The 22,152-nt window shown below is 39.5% G+C and overlaps 2 protein-coding genes across 3 annotated transcripts; both read right to left on the reverse strand.

Moving 5' to 3' along the window:
• Positions 1-4,236: 4,236 nt before the first annotated feature.
• hepacama (hepatic and glial cell adhesion molecule a) lies at positions 4,237-14,470 on the reverse strand. Its single transcript, XM_030152833.1, has 7 exons — positions 13,872-14,470; positions 7,633-7,980; positions 7,024-7,305; positions 5,979-6,069; positions 5,680-5,747; positions 5,519-5,589; positions 4,237-5,028 (listed from the first exon to the last, which is right to left on the reverse strand). The coding sequence occupies exons 1-7, from the start codon at positions 13,966-13,968 to the stop codon at positions 4,672-4,674; spliced, it is 1,314 nt and encodes a 437-aa protein (XP_030008693.1). The 5' UTR covers positions 13,969-14,470; the 3' UTR covers positions 4,237-4,671.
• Positions 14,471-17,273: 2,803 nt separating this feature from the next.
• nrgnb (neurogranin (protein kinase C substrate, RC3) b) lies at positions 17,274-21,055 on the reverse strand. 2 transcript variants are annotated; one of them, XM_030153089.1, is made up of 3 exons: positions 20,837-21,055; positions 19,474-19,678; positions 17,274-18,228 (listed from the first exon to the last, which is right to left on the reverse strand). In XM_030153089.1, exons 1-3 carry the CDS (start codon positions 20,849-20,851, stop codon positions 18,173-18,175), a joined length of 276 nt encoding a protein of 91 aa, XP_030008949.1. In that variant the 5' UTR covers positions 20,852-21,055; the 3' UTR covers positions 17,274-18,172. The 2 variants fall into 2 exon arrangements, with proteins under 2 accessions (XP_030008949.1, XP_030008950.1); XM_030153090.1 differs by having other exon boundaries at positions 19,520-19,678; positions 20,837-21,039.
• Between the last annotated feature and the right edge of the window lie 1,097 nt (positions 21,056-22,152).

A 22,152-nucleotide genomic window follows, 5' to 3' on the forward strand; every position in this document is an offset into this window, starting at 1 on the left:
ATAATTCATGCATGAAAGGGTTAATTTACTAATTATGTAGATGTTTTTGAAAGCTCAGAGTAAAACTGAAGATTTTTATATTATTAAAAAAAAGAGAAAACTGAAGAAAATGTGATTTTTTCAGCAAACCTGAACATAAACCAAGCGTCTCCTTCCACTGTCATTATTTAATGGTGAATCAATGTTGTTGAAGATGACGGTGTTTCCATGGTAACTATCAAGCCCAAATGTGTGCCCAAATGTGTCATATTTGGTGACCATGAAAAGATGACAAACTGTATTTTACACCAATTATTTACATGTGTTAGTGGATCAACAGGTACTAAACATTTTATATTAATAGATGATTTTGGTAGATGGTAGATGTTTGGGTCTTTATGGGTTAAAGTCTGATTGGCTTTTTCTTCAGTGATTGACTGTTTTATATCCTCACTGATACAATTTGTGTGTTTTCCCTGTTTTAGTGTGTGTGTGTGTGTGAGAGAGGGTGTGTGTGTGTATGTGCTATGTAGGTCCATTCATCTGCTCTATTGTTGAAAACAGGTCTAGCAGATGGTTTGGTCAGATGAGTTTAGCAGAGAACTCTCCAAGACATTTTAAAGTGCACGTACTGTATTTTTGTCAGCAGTTTATAAATGGTCATGGAGAGACTGAAATACATATAACACATGTCGCAACACATGTTCCAGGATTTCACATTAATCATGTTCTAACATATGCAGCAGGTGCTTAGGTCATGGATTGTCTGGATATATTTCTTGTGAAGCCAAATCTATGTTGCCCTAAATTAATTTTTTTTTTACCCAGGGGACAATGTATTCTGTGCACCATGGTTCATCTTAAACAATACTGATAAAGAAAAGATGGAAAAACCTTCGGATCACGAAAGAGATCAGTCCTGACCTCAGGATGGACGTGACAGCAATCACCCTTATCCTGCTTTAATTATTTATTAAGTTGATTTTGTGATGATGTACAAATGCAATCGGGTCTGGAGGTGATTTTATTAGATTTTCTTCAGCTGGTGTTACTTTCTATGATTACTGGGTGACAAACAGGTGATAGCAGCGGCATGTGTTGTTAGTCTGTGTTTGGTGCGTTGTGTACAGTTTTAGTACAACTATACAGGTATAGTAATCAGTCAGTCATCCGTCCGTCCGTCTGTCCAAAAACTATGCCATGCACTAATAAGTCAGACCACTGGGGGCAGTAGTGCGCCTGATAAGTCAGGCCGAGGGTTTTCAAGTGCGCACGTTTAATTATGTTATACACAGTATGGAAATGTTTAGGAATGTTAGTTTTATGTCAGTCTGCTGCTGTGGGTGAGACACACGGTCACCTGGGGATTTCAAAGTTTTACTCTCCTTAACTGTACTCTACTCTACTCTACTCTACTCTACTCTACTCTACTCTACTCTACTCTACTCTACTCTACTCTACTAGATTCCACTTTACTCTGACTCTACTCCACTCTACTCTGACTCTACTCTACTTGATTCCACTTTACTCTGACTCTACTCCACTCTACTCTGACTCTACTTGATTCTACTTTACTCTGACTCTACTGTGCTTGATTCCACTCTACTCTGACTCTACTTTACTCTACTCTGACTCTACTCTACTCTCTTGATTCCACTTTACTCTGACTCTACTCTACTCTACTCTACTCTACTCTACTCTACTCTACTCTACTCTGCTCTACGAGGGGGGGCTGAAAACTTCATAGCCTGACTTAGAAGGAGTTATTCCACAGCAACGAAACTTGGCATACACTAAATTCAACCTTTCCTGATACAAACTGCATGGTTTCCTTCCAGATAAACCCACTTTGGATAAATGATTTAGGACTTTGAAAAGTAATACTACAGACATTTCACGAAAATGCTTGCTTTTCACCCCTCCCTCGTTCTCCCTACCCCTCTTGAATTCCTCTTCCCAGTTTTGCAAAGTTGATAAAGCTGGAGCATCATCCCCTATAGCAACCATGTCCGCATGAATGTCCTTGGGGGTAAACCCCTTTTTCTGCAGACATTTGATAAGACCACGGTGCCACGGATGGTTCATGAAATGTCTCTGGTACTACTTTTCAAAGTCCTAAATTATTTATCCAATGTGGGTTTATCTGGAAGGAAACCATGCAATTAGTATCGGGAGCGGTTGAATTTAATATATGCCAAGTTTCATTGCTGTGGAATAACTCCTTCTTAGTCAGGCTATGAACTTTTCAGCCCCCCCCCGTACTCTACTCCACTCTACTCTGCTCTGATTCGACTCTGTTTGACTCTACTTCTACTTCTACTTCTACTCTACTCTACTCTACTCTACTCTACTCTACTCTACTCTACTCTACTCTTTATATGTTTATGATGTTTTGCCACATAACAAACTCATCATCATTCATATTTCTATTTGCCTTCTCTAAAAAATACAAAGTATAAAGATATAACTGAATCAGGATACCAATATGAGGCGCTATCAAATGATCAACCTATATTAGTTCATTTTTATTCAGAAATAAGTAATTCAGCTGAGACATCTTTGTGCCAAAAAGATAGTGGATCCGATCAAACCACTTCCTGGTTGCACCAGGTGGTAACAGGACAAAACCTCTTTTCATGTCTTTTGTTTGCTGACCTACATCAAAGACCACAGCCAATGCTCTATAGAATTACCTGTTATGGCAGTTAAGAGCTTTCCAACCATCTAGTCACGACTGTCTTCAGGGAATTTGACATCAACAGGATGTGTGATCAAGGATGAGTGAGAAGGCTTGACAAGGCGGGAGAAAGAGGTAATTAATTAAAGATGAAGAGCGTCATACATCATCTCTGTTTGAGTCATATGACACATTTGCCCTGCACACTTTCAGACACACAGATGTGATCCTCTTCCCCTGAGTTTAATTAAGGCTTGAGCCCCCATGCTTTTCTGAAAAGCTGGATGAAAGCAGGAACATGATAGGAACACTGATAACCGATATACAAGTGTGAGATCAAAATGGATAAAATAAACAAAACGTAGGTGCTCTGTACCGTTAGTATGACCCACTTTGGACATTTTGTTTTATTCTCATTGAGCTATAAGTGACAAAAAGGTTGAACCCTAAATGTATGTGTGTGTGTGCTTACCTGAGATTGTGTGTTCAGATGTTCATGCATGTGTATTCATGAGGCTGTGTGCCAAGATATAAATAATGTTTCAAGCAGAACAAAGACTGCAGAGCTCAGATCAAAACAGGCAGATCAGATTGCTTGTGTAAATGCTCGGCTCATCACACCTTTGGTAATGGAAGATACATTTCAGGATTAAAGCAACAAATGAAATCATCTGGATTTTCATGACAAAAGATGTCCAGCTGGAAACCTGAAAGGAACACATTATCCTGATAATAGTGATGGACCAGGCTACTTTATGTTCATGTTTGCAAGCATCAGGCACCCTGATACAAGTCTGTACCTCAGTGCTGAATATAGTTCAGAAGAGCCTCTAATCTTTCTAATTTTTTGGGTCCATACTCGTCTCTTATGTGATAAAATAATCCACATACACACGTATATGCAATTACTATTACCCTGATGCAAAGATACACGTCACCCACTTAAAGCTCATTGAAAAAGCTGCAATCAAGAATATAAAAATGGCTTAAAGTAGAGGTAAGACTGAGTGGTGGTGATATTATTAGGTGCAATTGTGTGTTTAGGAGAAGCTTGATCTTTGTTGCCCTTCTTATGTTGAGGAGTCAAGAGCAAAAGGCAGTACGTCACTAGTCAAAAAGGCTGCTTATGAAAGGGAAAGTAAAGAGTAATGTGATTACAAGCATAGAAATATTACAAAAGGTTGAATTCCAAACACACACAAAAAAAAATAGATAAAAGATTATAGTTTTAAAATCACAAAAGTAAATCTGTCCCATTTCGACTCCCTCACTGACACACATTAAAGAGAGGTGTGGGTGCCACCTAATGGACAAGAAAGGAAATATCCCCCATACTCATGAAGGGGCTTCACATATACACTGTTGCTCATAAAGTTGGAATAAAATATTTTTAACTCTTCTCATGAAGTGACTGTGACAATGTAGGACTTCATATTTAATTTAAAGGTGAAACCTGATATGTATAAAAAGGAATAAAAAGGAATGCATCTAAAAACAAAATAATTCCAACTTTATGTTTAATAGTGGATTAATGTTTATGCAGAGTGGTTCTGTTGAGGTTGCAAAAAAATGACAAACCACAAACTATTATTTCTTTATTTCTGTAGGTTATGCACTGACCTAATGAACAATGTGTGAGGTGTACTTGTTCAAAAGGAAACCAAAACTGCAACTGCAACTTCTTGACATTTTAACTTACATATATACAGATGTTTACAGAAAATTCAAAAAGAAAAAATACATATCACGGGTGGAAATTTCTCCTTGTCGCAGCTGGTGGACTAGCTGGTGGACCGGGTGAATATTTTATTTAAAGACTACAGATACACTGTGCATAGCCATAGAGGAAAAAGTTGAAGGATAATGGAGTAAAATGACAACAAGTTAAAGTGGACTCATCTTGATTTGCAAAGTCAAATCAAATATCTTCTATCATTGTGCATAAAATCCATTTCTATATGACAGAAAAGACCAACATACTATGTACAAATTTTACTGGACATTTCCAGCACTTGTCACTGTTGAGGTGGACAGTGGGTCTGATCGCTGGGACCTGGACACTCTGTTTCTACGGGCAGGTGGCTGGTTGGGATCCCCACTGGAGGCCGGACCTTTCTTATTGGGCTAAAACTGCGTGGAGATGACCCAGGGGAGTGGGCAGGGGAGCGGACAGGGCGCAGGGAAGTTCCTGGAGGGGGTTGTGGGATGGGTTGTGCCAGGGGAGAGGGGCTACGGGGGTACCTGCGAGGGGCAGACCAGATGGGCCGCTCAGTTCTGTTGGAGGAGGGAGGGAGGACCGGAGCATAGGTAGCAGGGACACCCATATCTGATTGGCTGGCAACAGAACATTCTTCCAGACGCTCAAGAGTCTCCTGGAACAAGATGATGGTACATTTGTTGTTTTGTCCATTTGGTAACACCATCATAGAGGTTAGCTGACTGTTGGTGCTTTTTTAGAGGATTTTAGAGGAAGAAAAAATCTAATATTTTAGTTAGACATCATCTAGAAACTGGACAACTGTTGAACTGAATACAAATTTGTTCATAACTATTAGACAAATCAGCAAGCAAGAGTAAAAACCTAGATATGAACAACTATTTTTTTTCGAAGTCAATAATGGCAGTTGAAAAACCTGATATTAGTCAGTATACTTTGTAAAATATTCATTTGCCAATATGACAAATCTGCAAGGAAACACCAAACTGAGAGCAAAAACCAACATGAGAACAATTATATTGTTTTAAAATCAATAGTCCCACTGAAAAAACCTGATAAAAGTCCCTGTAACTGGAGTGCTGGGTGGAGATGTTGAGAGTTTAACAGCATTAAGGAGCATTAAGGAAAAAAAAAGCCTCACTTACATCTTCATTGAGAACATAAAGAGGCATCGGACTCCTCCGGCCAAGTGTGGTTGGTTTAGGTACAACATCAACTGCCAACGAAAACAAACATTTTATCATATGTGTAACACAAATTAACACTAAAATTGTTATAGACAATATGATTCATTGTGATTTCTCACCATCATGGCCATTTTCACTCTGCTCCATGTAGATGGGAGCTCTTTGGGGGACTGGTCGGTGTTTTTTTCTGCAGCAGAAAAAAAAAAAAAAATTGAAACCCTGCCACTTAAAGATTGTTAAAAACCTGCTGGAGTAGTAAAGTCTGGTTACACAATTGAGCTACTTGATATTCTGTCCATGTCTGTCCTAGTACAAGTTCAAAGCCAGTGAGAGAGAGGGAGAGAGAGATAGGGGTTAAAAAAAAAAAAAAAAAAAAAAAAACAGGGGGAAAAGGGAAAAAGAAGAGAGTAGCTCTTACTTGGACGGTTTCCAACAGGCACACACTGTCACCAAGGTGATTAAGAGGAATATGCCCCCGGTGGACAGGATGATGTATAGTGAGCTCCTTCCTAAACCAGAGGGAAAAAGGAAGAAAGACAGACAGAAAGAAAGAGAGAAAAACGAGAAAGACAGAAAGAAAGACACAGAGAGGGATAGTGTGTAAGCAGCAGGTGTATGCAGCTTTTTTCCTCACATTGAATTTTTCTTTTGTTTCACATAGATTAAACATCAAGTTTGACCTGCTTTACCAGTATATTGTTTGTTAAACCTCGTTGAACCATTTCTCATTTTTCTTCCTGACATTTCAGTTTACAGGGACAGCCAAAGTCCACAGAGACTGGGAACAATTTCTCTTTCAGGCCATAATACAAGAAAAATGTTCACTATTTCAAGCATCTTGAGGTAACATTGCTTTTTTCGCAGCTTGACAAATCTTTTGAGTGTGCTAGCTTGAATAAAGTGCAATGAAGCAGTACAACCGGTTACTCACTTTGAGACTTTGTGCCATGCTGCTATGCATGCAGAGGGAATAGGGAGCAGTTTGAAGGCCTGCTGCTGTCTCTTCATGCAGCACATCACAGTACGGCAATAATGAAGTAAGGATTACTGAGGTCCACTGAGGCAAAGCTTCCTCCCCACCTGCTTTATTTTTCTGCTCCCTCCTCATAAATAACTGTCTATTCATTGGATTACACACACTCAGTCTCCCTGCCTGACATGTGGCTCTCTACTGGCGCCCAGTATCAGTCGCTCCGAGCCAACTCTACTGTGCTCATGTCCTGGATTTGCACTTGTTGTTAACAACATTGTTAGAGAGGCAGGCATGCTTGTGTATGGGTCAGCATGAGATGATAATTGCTTTTGCTAGCCACTGAAAATGGCTGCTTGCAGAGCTGAAATGAGGTTTGTAACTCGCTTGTTTGATTAACATAGAAGGAATTTTGCATCCAATACACATCTATAACATCCTAATGGTAAACTTAACATAGCTTGTGATCCTACCGGTGTAACATGCCACCTACTGTAGACAGTGAGCCGGACTGGAATGCTCTTCATGCTGCTGATGGGGTTTTCCACTGTGCAGGTGTAGACATCATCATCTGACATCAGAACGCGTGAGATGGTGAGCACCTTTTGGTCATGTGAAAGCAGCATTCGTGAGTCATTAACCAGCAGTTTGCCTCCTTTCAGCCACCCATAGATGGGCTTGGTGCCATTATCATGGGAACAGTGCAGGTTAAAGTGCTCGCTGTACTCCAGCACAGAAGAGGCCATCATCTGGATATAAGGTCTGGATACTGGAACTGAGGACAGACACATGGAGGGATTTAACAGTGAATTCACTAATATGAGATGCCGGCTGATCTTTTGTTATATAAGCAAACTGATCTGTAAAATCATACAACAGTAAATGTCATTTTAAAACCTCACCAGTGTTATGAGTCATTATTGTCTCATCTTTTAAAACTGAACTTCAGCGTTGCAACTACTTGATCTTATAGACAATGTATTTTTAACTGGCACTGATTTTCCTTTTGGCCCATAACTCCTCTTCACTGCCTTGCCCTGTTTAGTCATGTTATGAAAAATGAGAAGATCCAGGTCTGTGAAAGGACAATAAATCTGCATACCATCCACAGTGAGCTCAATGTAGCGCTCTCCAGTGAAGGTGTCATCTGTGATGGAGATCTCCACTTCATACGCCCCTTCGTCTGACAGCTGCAGGTTGTGAAGCAGCAGCGATCCGTTCTCAAACACCAGGATACGGTTGCGGTACTCTGGCCTCAGGTTCCCGATGATGTCAGTGCCTATTGACTGCACCACGGTGATAGGTTTCTCTCTGTCCCTCTTTAGTTGCCACTTAATGACAGGCTTGTCGGAGCTGCTGCTGGAGTAGGTGACTGACAACAGGGCCTCTCTGCCCACCGTGCCCTTCACCACCTGCGTCTGGCTCGTCACGTTGACCCCTGACACCTCACCTGGGAAGAAAGCATACAGGTATAACAATGACATGGAGAGCAGAGGAATACAGGAATAATGGAGGGTTGCATAAGGACGCAGTGTAAACAAAGGCAGCCTTTGGCGCTTAGCCCGAGGAATAACCTATTCATGTGTAGTAAAACAATAGAGGATTTCTACCGTAATGACACTAATTACTGCTGTTCTAATTACTATTGCAAATAAAAGTACAAACAATCACAAGCACAAAGAAATATGGGTATGGGGTTTTGCACAACAGAGGTGGAAAATAAAAATGCTAATTTACTTGGGCCCTGTATTATGTAAGTATAATTCTGACTTTCATTTAACTTGAATATTGCTGTTTGGGTTTATTGTTATTTTATTTATTTATTTATTTTTCCTTTTTAGGATTATTAAATCCTTCAAAAGGTATAAAATTGACAATATGAAATCACAAGGACATCACATTCAATACATAGACTCAAGTCAAACACACAGCACCATGCACTGAATTGGTATAAAGCACACAAGATATCCTAAGGTGAAGGATTTGACTCATATTTTATTTATGACCTCCACCAAGGAGGTCATGTTTTCATCAGGGTTTGTCTGTTTGTTTGTTTGTTTGTTTGTTTGTTTGTTTGTCCGTTAGCAAGATAACTCAAAAAGTTATGAATGGATTTTGATAAAATTTTCAGGAAATGTTGATACTGGCACAAGGAACAAATGATTACATTCTGGTGGTGCTCAAGGGCAGGGGACTGATCTGCCTTGGCAGAGGGCCTGCACTCTTGAAGTGCTTTTCTTGTTTTTTACTGTGTCTGGTTTGACTAAGAAACGGCACCAAATCATTTTTGGTGACAATCATAGGGATATAGATAAGACGTCAGATACATAGATATCTATGGCAGCCATGGCGGCCATGCCCCAGGAGGCCGTCCAATAACTTAAGGGTTTGTGGTTCAAATCCCGCTCCGTCCTAGTCATGTGCCGTTGTGTCCTTGGGCAAGACACTTCACCCACCTTGCCTCCTGTGTTACTCACACTAGTGTATGAATGTATATGGATGTTCAGTGGGGGTTGGAGGGGCTGTTTGGCATGAATTGGCAGCCATGCTTCCATCAGTCTGCCCCAGGGCAGCTATGGATACAAATGTAGTTTACCACCACCAGAGGGAGAATGTGAGAGTGATTGAATAATGGATCAATAATGTAAAGCGCTTTGGGTGCCTTGAAAAGCACTATAGAAATTGAATCCATTATTATTATTATTATTATTATTATTATTATTATTATTATTATTATTATTATTATTATTATTGTTATAAATATATATGGTCAAGATGAAGAGATACACAATTAAGAGGAAATACAATAACAAACTTTCATTTGGTAAATCTGGAGGTTATGAGGTGAGGGTGCTTGTAGGGTAATTTTCTTGATAGATTTGTCCTGTTTTTGCATTAAATTGGGACGTTCTTGCCTATGTTTAAAGCTATTATGGAGGTCTGGAGATCTTTGGGGATGGTAAGTGCGGAGCGGTCACCTGATAAGTTATGAAGTTGCTGAGGCTGAGGACCCTGGACAGCTCACCCATGACCTCTGACCTGAACTGTTTAACTGGTATGTGAAAATGCATCCAAATGATTCTATTGCTTTGGGGCAGAGTGTGCAGGTGTTAATGTCAGTGAAGTTTATGAGTGATATGTATTCTGTGTAGGGTCTTAGGTTGAATTAAATGAAAGAAAGAAAGAAAGAAAGAAAGAAAGAAAGAAAGAAAGAAAGAAAGAAAGAAAGAAAGAAAGAAAGAAAGAAAAGAAAACAAGTGAATTCTGGGATGTGTGACATAGAATTTGTGTTCCTGCATATAGTTTTCATAAAACAAGTAAAAGCCAGTGGTGTGACAGATCAATATTAAAATCAACTAAGACTAAAAATTGGGCAAAATACAACCACAATGACACAGATCAAATCAGAATGTTGCTTTTTTTTTCCATTTATACTTACTAACAATTGGCAGGATTAACATGTAGTATGATAAGCACCTATTCTGACCTGCCTGCAGTATTCTGAGCATGTTCTCAAGTTGTGCTTTTTTGACCCTACAACCTGTCAACTATTTAAAATATTCCAGATATCCTGAAAGCTCTAAGCAATACAACAAATATTTTTTTTCTTTTATGTTTTAGAACAGTCTGTTACTGCAGACTGCAACTGATCATTATACTTTTTTAACATTTTAAAGTCATGAAAATAGCTTTTATTATGTTTCAAGGTTGATGTAAACTGTGATGTAAAAGAAAGTTACCAAACTATGAACTTTCTCAGTACTGTCAGTCCTCTAGGTGAATCCACTGAAGATGTCCTCCAGACAAACATGCTAATAAACCCTTATCTTGTAATGTAGCAACAAAGAACCAAACATATTCGAGGTAAGATTTATTAGCCCTGTAAATGAAAAGTGCATTATTTTTGCTTCAGTGCATAAAACTATTGCACAGCCTTCCAAAGCAGGAACATATTGCAGGCCAGTGGATGGATTGTTTTATTTTATTTTTATTTATTGTGCCTTTTTTGGATGCTTTCAGCACAACAAACATAACTAAACTGACTTTGCTGTTCCCTGTTGTTGCAGACAGTTAACTGTCTCTGTGTATGTGCTTGTGAAATGGGTTAAAAGTACAAACAATGCTGTTAAAAGTCATTTTGGAGAGAAAAGACAATCATTTGGTCATGGCTGGTGTTTCATCTAGAACAGTGGTGTCTAATCCTGGTCCTCGAGATCTACTCTCCTGCATGTTTGAGATGTTTTCCTCTTCCAGCACACCTGACGGTCGTTATCAGGCTTCTACAGAGCATGAAGATAAACTTATCATTTGAATCAGGTGTGTTGGAAGAGGGACACATCAAAAACATGCAGGAGAGTAGCTCTTAAGCACCAGAATTGGACACCCCTGATCCAGAATGTTTAAGTGCAGTGTACAGTACGCACAGATAATACTAATACGCAGGTCACATGTATGTTACTCTGTGTATTTATCATGTAAATAACTCTAATCCTGGGTGCCTCATCTATGTTTTGACAATCAGAATATTTGCTGATACAAAGTGGCCGTGACATTTGCCTTCCAGTACAATATGAGCTGTATGTGGCAGAAACACAGAGATGCTGAAAATGAATGAAAATCAAATATCGACACTATATTATTTGGTTCCATACCATTAGTCTTTCATAGACCTTTAATGGTTACTCCAGGATTTCCTCTGGTAGCTTTGGACCTTTATAGACAGTGTTTTGTGTTTGCATATTTGTATATTTTGTACTTCACTGGATGTTTCTGTGAGTACTTTCGTCTCTAAGCCTGTTATGTTAACTATTATACTGTATATGACATAGAGCAGGGGTGTCAAACTGATTTTAGTTCAGGGGCCACATTCATCCCAGTTTGATCTCAAGTGGGCCGGACCAGTAAAATGATAACTGTGAAAAAAGTAAAACTATATTATGATCAGGTTTACATCTAAAAAGTTTCCTTAAAAATCTGAATATGAACAACTTGAACTGTCTTAAGAAAAACAAATGCAATTTCAACAATATTATGCCTCGGTTTATCAGTTTATCATTTACACATGTGCATTACCAACGGACAAAACATTTAGTAACAGGCAGAATATTGATAAAATTGCATTTACTTTTCTGCAGACATTTCCGTTTGTTCATATTTGTTCAGGTTATTCACATTTTTTGTAAAAGTATAGTTTGGTAATGTAAACATTTTCATGTAATTTTACTTTTTTTACACCAAAACAATAAAGAGAAAATATGGGGTTGTCATTATTTATAGGTTATAATGATAAAATTTTACTGGTCTGACCCACTTGAAATCTAATTAGACTGCATGTGTCTGTATGTAGAACCTGAATTAAAATGATTTTGACACCATTGATTGTTAATATCTTCAGTGTAATTTTTGCATTTCACAAATTCATCCCAGGGGCCGGATTTGACCTTTTGGCGGGCCGGATTTGGCCCCTGGACCACATGTTTGACACCTGTGACATAGAAGTTCCTTGAGGAAAATGTATGATTTTTTATGATTCTTGCCTATTAAATTAAAATAAGCTCCTCTAATCCTTTTAATTCCAGTCTATTGTATTTAAATGTAATGTATTTTCAAGGGTTTTAGTTGTCTATTTAGTCTATTGTTTGGCCAGAACTATTATGTTAAGATGCATTTGATTCTTAATTATTTTGCCAATAAATTAATCCAACATGGTTTTTAAAATATCTTAAAATGGGATTTGGTAATTTACTTAGTTTGCTTATAACTGTATTTGAGGCCATGTCTCATCACACACTGATCTGTGAAGGTGATCCATTAAAACAGTGGGTAACCAGGTTAATTCAGTTCCTCCGTTACTTAAAGCAGGTGTCTGAATGCACCCCTGGTCACAGCTACCCCCTCCCCACTCCTCCCTCTCTGCACTGGTTTCCTTCTCACCTGGATGCAGCCTGTCATACAAAAACAGCCATATGCTCAGGAAGAGAAACCACCAGAGGTATGTTTGGATGTTTCTTTCTTTTTTCTTCTTTTCACAGGGACAGCACAGGTGTTAATAATACCTTCAACAATGCATTCTGTCCAAGTCTGTGTCAGTTTTCCAGAATTTCAGCTCACAATGAACTTGTTTGGACAAAATTTGATGTTTTTTTGTTTTGTTTTGTTTTTATGTCTCTACAGGCACTAGTTCACTCAAAGAAACTTGATCAAAAGTTGTATTAACTATGGGCTGTCACATCTTAATCGCTGTTCTCAGACATTCTCCCCTGGAATTTTTTCATGACCCCTCATAGTGAGCAAGCAAAACTCCAACTGTGATTTGTGCTCCCCAATTATCCGTCACCTCCAGCAGAGATACAGGGATAAGGTATTATAGTGTTAGTCACATTTCATTCTTTATAGAGTAGTTCTGTCTTGGAAACCAAATACAGCAAAGCTATTATGTTCACAGCGGAGGTTCCTATAACTCAGCGTACTTCGACACATGGAGGCCCAAACATTGGCTGCGGGCCTATGAGGGGCTTCCTACTGTTACAGGCCTCAGTGATGGAACTCAGAACTCAGAGGAGAACGAGGGAGAGACCGTGCACTGTTCGCTATTCTTTGCAGTGAGGCAGTTAGCAAGGCATCGCCTCATTGCCGTGGTAACCATTTGGTCCGCCTGACCAGGGTTGCCAAGGCAATAAGACAAAGGGCATGATTGTTGAAACTACTTTCCTCCCTTGAAAAGAGAGAGAGAGGGTGAGAGAAGGAGAGAGACTCTTTGTCACTGGTGAAGTTGGAGATAGACACAGAATCCAGTTATTCTACCAAAACAGCTTACAACACTGTTACAGATCACTGAGCTAAACCACACTTTTTTTTTTTTTTACCCAGATTACCAAATAGTCAACTACAGACAGATTTTCCACTAATATGACCTCACCTAAAGCTTCCCCTTCTTAATAAAAAGCCTCATTCTATTTAACAGCTCTTCACAAAACTTGATATAATCACACTTAACCTACATGTCCTCTTCTTACAAATCTACAAAGGCCACTCCAGGCTCCCTCGAGCCTGTGATGGGGCCCAGTACAAAGCAGCAACCGTGAATTAATCCATTGAGCAGCCAGTTCATGGAACACAAGAGAAAGAAAAGGAAAATCTGCGACTAACTTAACAAAGATTAACTTCAGTGCACAGTTTGTAAAAGTCTACGGGTTGGCTTTAATTGATACAGATGTTTAATAAGTTGATATAAAGAAAGAAATAAACTGTGAAAGAAGCCAGTTACATGTTATTAACATAGGTATCTGCAGTTTACTTGGTGACATTCATGCAAAAGCCCGAGTGAATGGTTGAACTTACCTGTGAAGAGTAAGAGGAGGAGGCCAAAGAGCGTCAGCAGTGGAGGAATGTCAGTAAAACTGTTGCCTGTGGAAGGGGTCTTCCTCTCCACCTTCATCTTGTGTCCTGGGCAGAGTATTTCTCCCTCTTAGTGAGCATGGTTTATCCACCCTGGGCACGTCTCTGTGGCTCAACAGTCTCTCCACTGCCTGCCTGCAACACTGGCCTCTGCCTAGTCACACTGAGCCCCACTCTCCTCACAGCACCCCAGTCACTTCCAACAACAGCCAACTGTGTGTGTTTGACTATGTGTGTGTATGTGTGTATGTGTGTGTACTCCTGTGAAACAGTGTAGATGAGATTCTCTCAGTCAAACGGGAAACCAAAGAAAATATTTGTCTTGTAAGTCAATTATTTATTTTAATGTGAATGTTATTTCAGAAACTTCCCTTTGACTATATTGATTCTTTTTTTTTTTCACCCAGTCTTTTTAAAACTCTGAGCAAAACCATTAAAGTCTTGAATGCAATACTGAGCTAAGCTATTTCTTAAGAATTCCCCCTGAGAAGAATGACTGCACCTCAGCCCAAAGCAGTTTCAAGAGGAGCCCGCTTCAACCCCTGAGTTGTCTGAAATTGAAAAACAACTCTCTATCCCCCTTCGCTGGCCCACTTTTGTCACATTGTGCAAACGCCTCTTTGGACCGGAGCCACACAATAAACTCACAAATTGCTGCTGACCTAGACACAAACACAATGGTTGAATCGTTTTACTTGTGGTTGCTACATGATCTGTCAGTTGCATAGTCTGTATGTTGTACATCCCTGGGATGTGCATCATTAAAAAAAAGAAAGAACTAATAGCCAGTAAAAGGAATGTTGTTGAACTCAGTTTGTCCAGTAGGTGGTGTAAAAGTCACATTACTGTACGACTGTGATGGTGAAGAAAGCAAGAGAAGAAAGCAAAAGAAAAGTGGCAACTAAACTGTTGACAATGCAATGAGATAGTTGTGGTTTATGTTGTTGCACTTTTGCTCTTTTTGTGTCATTTCTGTTAGATATTGAACATATATATATATATTTTTAAAATGCAACGTATAGGTCGAAAGGTCTAAAACTAAAGGAAAACTCTTGACAATCTCCAGAGGTCTGAACAGTCACAGTGATGTCAGAAATGTTTTCACATACTGATCCCATGTTTCATCAGTTAATTGCATTGTGTTTGGGATCTTCAAGCATCATTATTCTTATTTGTACTGACTAGCCTGTTTCATTGTAAGTCATAACTCCCACTTTGAGAAAGCAGCCTTTTGTTATGGTTTATTTTAGAGCATTTTTGTTTGACTACAAAGGGAGCGTTTTATGCAGAGGAGGAAACATGGTTGATAGAAGGCTGTAAGAATGTGGGAACAGCTGCTGTCTGTCACCACTCTCCCAGGGCTCAGACTGTTGTGTAGTTGGCCATCAAAGCTGAACCTCTACCCTCCACCTCTGCCCTTGGTAAAAGCTGCACCTCCCTCTTCCTCTCATCTTCTAACACACTCTAAATCAAGGGGGACACTTTCCAGTCAATAGAGGAAGACAGACCAGGCACAGACGAGGCTTGTCTATCTGTGTGTGTGTGTGTGTGTGCGTGTGTGTGTGTGTGTGTACGTGCATGGCATTGTCAAGTTTATTGCACAACTAGACTGATGTAATTCAGCATGAGTCAGACAGCAAAGGTTTAACATGGCAGATTCAAACAAAATGTGATAAACATTATAATGAGCAGATCATTAAGCTGCAGCCTCTCTTCCATGGTATTGCTTAAATTTGCAATTATTAAAGAGTGTATAACAATGATCTGTGAAGTGCTGAATATTCTGTTGTGACTATTGGAATTATAACTCGTCTATGACTTCTCATCTCTGCCAAATTGTGCAACCTACTTATTATAAAAAAAATACTTTCTTATAAGATGGAAAGCCATGAGCATAACCACTGGAAAGCAGATAATTGCGCCCCCTGCTGTTACTTGTAGCTTATTCATCTCTAATTACCACCCAAGAGAGTACAGATACCTCCTCTTGCTGACAAACTGTCTGAGCAAGAGAACAGACCAACCAAGCAGATCACTGAGATGATGGTTTCCTGAAATAACCCTCGCTTAAGCAAAAGACAACGGTGGATTGTTATTCTCAGCTACACCACTGTGGGCTTGTAGCCTCTTCATGAACCTTGGGTCTATTAAGACCCTAACCCAATACGATTTGCAGATTCTTTTTTTGAAAACCTTTCTCTTCTCTCACTCTTAGACTTCAATCTACAGCACCAAGTGGGTGTTGTGCTATGTTTGGAGGTGTGCAGAATATTGATTGTTCACCCACAGTCATTAAAGAGACAGAAGAACGTGGCCATGGTACCTGTGGGACTGAGTAGGAGAACAGAGAATAGGTCCATATAAAACCCATAGAGGATGTTTATAAGAGCGTGGCGGAGGAGGGATGTCAACCTGAGAAGGAAATACTCTGCACCATGGCTGTGGAAAACCACTGAGAATAAGACTCGTGTTGGTTGTCCTATCTCTGCAGCTGGTGACACAACCAAGAGGCATCTGTGTGTCTGTGGGTGTATGTGTGTACATGTGCATGAGAGTGACAATGAATGACTTGAGTGGGATCTGCATACTAAAGTAAGGGCTGTGTTTTTCCTGTGTGAAAAAGCATGTGCAGTTTGAGTTTGTGCAGTGTGCTGTATGGCTCAGATGTGTGTGGGTGGGCTGAGTGGGAGCACTGGGAGGCTGAAGATGCTCGAGCCTGTTTCTCATAAAGCTAACAAGAATACCTTAGCAAGTGAAGTAAAACTGTGTAGTGTTTTGTTATTTAGACAGCCATATTGTTGTAAACGTAGGCTGTACAATGTGAAACACTGGCAAAACATCATTCTCTGTCTTGTAGGTGTTTATCTCAATAAACCTGTTGATGACATTATCGTATAACTTTAGGTGTATAGGTCTGACATATCTAATCTCTATACCATCCATTCCACAGTCCTCAAGAGGGTTCCGGGGACGCCAGAGCCAATCCCATCTCCCTCTTATATCTATTGTCCAAAATAAAATCCCAGTGTGTCTCGTGTCACTGTAAATGTAGTTTTCTGTTCATGAATTATTCATTAGATTCCTTGTGCAAGAAAGTCACGAGGGAGACAAAACATTGTTTCTGCTTCATGGAAACCTTTCCTCTCCAATTAGCAGCCCTGCTTACATTGCATGATAGACACAAATGAGCAGCTTTGGTTGCTGTAATGTTGAAAAAAAATCTAAACTTCAACACTTACTTCTACAACAGAGATACTATAGAAAGGACAAGTGACATAAAAGGCACGATTTGATATAAAGAGATCCTCAGTCAAATTAATGAAGTTTAAAACAGACATTTCACCATATATTTGAGGTGGATTTATTAGTGTAATGCCACGACTCTACAGCAAAGTTGAGCAAAGTACTATTCAATTTGTTTTTCAAGCATGAAGGATCTGCAAACTCTAACAATGGAATTTCATACACCTGATTTAACATAAGTCAAACAAGTTGAACCCACCAACACAACAACAGAGCATATTGAACCTTTGTCTCATACGATAAAGCTGAACCAAATGCATCTGGAAAAAAAGTGTAATTACTGCATGCTTACTGTTCTGGAAGATCAGATTTATAGAAAAATGCTTGAGAATGTGAACAGAGAACTCAAAAGATAATCAAGGCAATTGCTATCTTAAATACGGTAAACAACAGAATAAATAGAACATACATAGCTACTTCTCTTTTGATGTTTTAATCATTTTTGTAAGCAAGTCAAATAGGTAAATGATCAAGATACAAGCACATCAGAAAACAATGCAGAAGAACAAATAAATTAAGCCACTAAGTACGCAAATCTAATGCTGATGCATACAAGGTTTATACACAGATGGTATGAACTGATCCATCCAAAATAAGCCCTGTAAGCATTTAGAGGACATTCATTTTCACATTCACAGATCATCATCTAAAAACTAGCACACTACCAGAAGTTTCACAAGTACATGCAGTGAGTTGCAAATTCTGGGTCAAAGACATCCGTACTGATGATACTGCTGGAGAAGCAGAGGAGTGTTAAAGTTCACAAAATTCACATAACACACCCTCAAAACTGTTCATTTTCTACAGCTAATTTGTGTTGAAAAGAAAATGATTCCTGGGGTAAAAAGGTGTGCCTGAAAGCCAGCCATGCCAGCTTCTGCCAGCCATCTCTCGCTACCTTGCTTCCCCTCCTTCTGTTCATCCAGGTCAGGACAGGGGCGTCACTGCTCTGGCACAGATGTGTCGTCTCTCTCTACTGCCCCCGATCCTCCTGTCTCTAAAAACAGAAATAGGCAAGGCGTAGTTAAGCACTGCAGAGCCTTGAAAGAACTGTTATACACGATCTGTCAAGGGTGAAAGCTATAATACTTTATCACAACATGCAAGGTTACATGTGGGTCGATCTATTGTGAAAAGCCCTGGAAGAAACCTGATGAGCTGCTACTTAATAAATGACTTAAAGGTTTTGCATTTTGCACACATATTTTGCACTTTTTTTTTTGTTGCAAAACTGGCTTTGTAAGTTGTAAAGCTGAAGAATGCTATCGCTATAAACTCAAAAAACTCACTTCCTTTAAAAAGGGGGTCTCCCCCAGTGGGAGGTGCTCAGGATGTTCGGTTTCCGTCCGACAGGTCCATTAATTCTGCTTGGCCCTCTGAAGCATATACTGTTCCTAATGCACCTGGAGTTATAAATACATCTCCTACATAAGGATGCAAGGCAGCCAGCAACTGGGTTAGGGAAAATCATTTGACGTACCAGATCCCTTGTGTCAGCCACATTACAGGAGAAAATGCAGCTTTGTCTAAGGCAAAGACAGATTTTTAAGGACTAAAGGCCTGTTTGACAGAAACGCCTCTGATTCACATGTGTTGTGATTGACAGTATGCTCCAAGCTCCACGCATAAAAATGTATGTAGGTGTTCTGATGTAAATCTGCCGTTATAAGTTTAACACAATGACGCAATGTTTAATTTTGGTTTGTATAACGGTAGCTTGACATTTTAAAAGTAATCCAAGCTTTCTTAAGCAATTTTAAACGCAAATTTACAATCAGATTGATTCATAACACATTTAACAGAAGAAGTAATTGAAAGATTCAATCATCTGTTCCTGGAGTGCCTATGGGATAATTAAATGAGTCACTCACTTATGCACCGCATTAATCACACTTGGGATAACTCACGGGGGCCTCTAATATGTGTACTTAATGATTATATAGCTTTTTAAATGAGTTCTTTGCCTCTACCTTTACCTTCTTTAACTCTATTGGTGTTTCTGCATTATACACCTTAAAAGAGAACTGATGAAATGACAAACCAGTGGGACATATACAAATCAAACTTAACACTCTCTAAACTTCCTATGAAACTATGCATCTTATATCCTTACTTTAACTTATGTTCTTTTACTTACCTCACGTCCCCCACTGTGGTTACCATCCTTACAGTCACTAGCCATAATGCCCTCTTTAACGGCATTATGTGACCTAGTCTTATCCCCTGGTTCTACACCACTGACCTGTGTCCCCCTGGCTGCCGTTGAGCACCTCCCCAGTGCTGCTCACCTCCTCCCCTTCTGCTTTGTCCTCCGGCTTCATCTTCTTACGGGTCATGTGCCCACGGAACCCAGCCTGGATCTTGGCAGCAGCCCTGTTGGCCTCGGGGTCATCCAGGGGGATGTCCATGATGTCCTCCTCCTCCTGGGGCCGGCTGCAGTCCTCCTGCTGAGATGACCAAAAAGCAGAAGTAGTTACCTGTGAGTCCGAAAATATGTTGTGTGTTTGTTGCAAAGTGTTTTCATGACTTTATTGGAGCTCTCAGGAGGCCAGTAACCTGAAATTCTTATTTTATATCCCTCTCTTGCATGTTACACTGTGGGAGAAAACATGTTTGAGTCAGCATCTTTTGCAAATAACTACTATTAACCGCTGCATTTAGCAGAAATGATACCAATCTGAGTTTTCAAAGTTAAAAGATTTTATACTTTACATCTTGCATCTTTTAATTTTTACAAAACTGGTGATACATTGGGAAGATCATGTTTCAAGGACATTCTTGCTCTGTAACCAAGGCAGAAAAGCATGACCCAGCTAAAATGGTGCTGCAGTCAACATCAGTAGCTCAAACAGTCACAGTCAAAGTACAGCACCACTGTCCCAAAGGAAACATAGGGTGGGCGGAGGAGAAAGAAATCCTGGCTTGTCATAAAGTGTCAGTGGAATAGCGCCATCGCTGTTGATGAGTTATGTAAACACCAAATCAGATTCCATGTTGAACACATCAGCTACATGCCACACTTTGCCTATGGAAACAGACATTTCATACAAAAGCAGCCCACAAAATGAGCCCACTGTCATCCCACTACCTTGGTGAAGCAGCATCATGTCTCCAGTGAAACCCCTCCAGTGTGGGAGTGTGACCACCCACCTGTTCAGCCAGCATTAGCCTCTCTGTCTGACTGCTCACTGAGGAGCCAGAATACAGTTATTTTGCATAAACAGAGATGCAGGACTGCTGGACAGAATTTTACTGTCTACACACCTTCTCATGGGTTTTGTTGTTTTTATTGCTACATGGTTTTTAGACTTAATCTGAAAAATGTGCTGGCGCAAATCTTATGTAATATTATCCATTTATGTTGAAAACTAGTTGCAGCTTAAAGCTCATGTGAAAGAAATTTATCATTTGTGATTCAACATAGAATACCTTTTTAAAACACACATGAAAATATACTGCTTTACAACACTAGTTACTAGTAACAAGCAGTACTCAGTTAACATGCATTTACCTGTGCATCTACCAACAAAAGTCATGGTAAAAAAAAAAAAAAAAAAATGAACAAACAAACAAACAAACAAAGTTCATCTGAAGCTTGTACTTACATTGTGACAGTCCATGTCTTACTCTCAGAGATCACTTCAGTCTTCAGGTGAGATGACCTAGTATGACTTGTTATGGCTGGTATGAACAAACAAAGATCTCCTAAAAGATTCTCCGGTAAAATACAGATGCCTGACTGGCTCTTACTAACAATCACTGTATGTTCAGTAACACCCGCTCACGCACCGAGTGAGAGAGAGAGAGAGATATACAGTCAGTGAGGAAGAAAGAGGGAGGGCGAGAGGGAGGGAAAGAGAGACCTCCTACAAACATGACAGCATGTGTTCCATCTTTTCAGTCTCATTAAGGTTGCTGACCTACTGTGATCACGTTAATGTTAGACCTTTAGCAGACCTCATTTCAACATTCAATGTGTAAAGCCTGAAGTATGCAGAGTAGGAAGACTATTCTGATCATGTAAAGTTTGACAGATCTGACACCAGTGAGGACGGTAGATCTATACAGTCTGGAGATGAACTAGAAACACACTCAACCACATGCACAGAGAATTATTTAAATACACAAGTTGCCGTGCTACAATAATAAAGCCCACAAATAACAACAAATGACCAACATAGAAATACTATATTAAAGACAGATGGTCATAAAACAATAAATGCTGACTTTCAAATTCTACTAATAGCATGAAGACCAAACTGTGTAAACATTTTGGACTGTTTTACACTAGGAGGTGTTATAAATTTATTAGACTCAGAGTGAGCTAACAGCACTCTCCATCCCTCTGATCCCAGCTGGTATGGCCGCCCACACTCCTCTGCCAGCCTCACAGACATGACGGAGAGAGAGAAACAGAAAACATCCATTTATCTGAGTTATATCTCTGACATTAACACTCTGCTAATGGTTTACCAAGCATACAAACAATATGTTATCACTTAAAAAATGGCTTGTGTCGAGACTAATCTCACAAAGACGAATGTGATTACATTGTTTGATCAATCAAATTACTTTTTTCCTCATTTATAGGAATGATTAGTGTAATTAAATTAACTGTAATCAATCAAAACTTCACTCAAATGAGTCTAATCACTACTGTATCTTACACTATATTAGTCTTCCCCAGATGATCGTAGCACGTGAGCTGTTTTTTAACTTGTACATAAAAGGTTTAGAAATAAAAATGAAAATAGTAAGGACTAGATTTGGGTCTGAGATGCTGCAGCTAGGTCACTGTGAGAACAGATGGCCTATATACTGTACACGTTTGTGGTACATGTTTTTCGGTTTCTAAAATATTCTTAGCCAAAGTACACACAAAGGCACTGTATTCCAAAATACAGAAAGTGCTGTTTTACTC

Source organism: Sphaeramia orbicularis, chromosome 13 (genome assembly GCF_902148855.1).
Source record: "Sphaeramia orbicularis chromosome 13, fSphaOr1.1, whole genome shotgun sequence".
NCBI lineage: Eukaryota > Metazoa > Chordata > Actinopteri > Kurtiformes > Apogonidae > Sphaeramia > Sphaeramia orbicularis.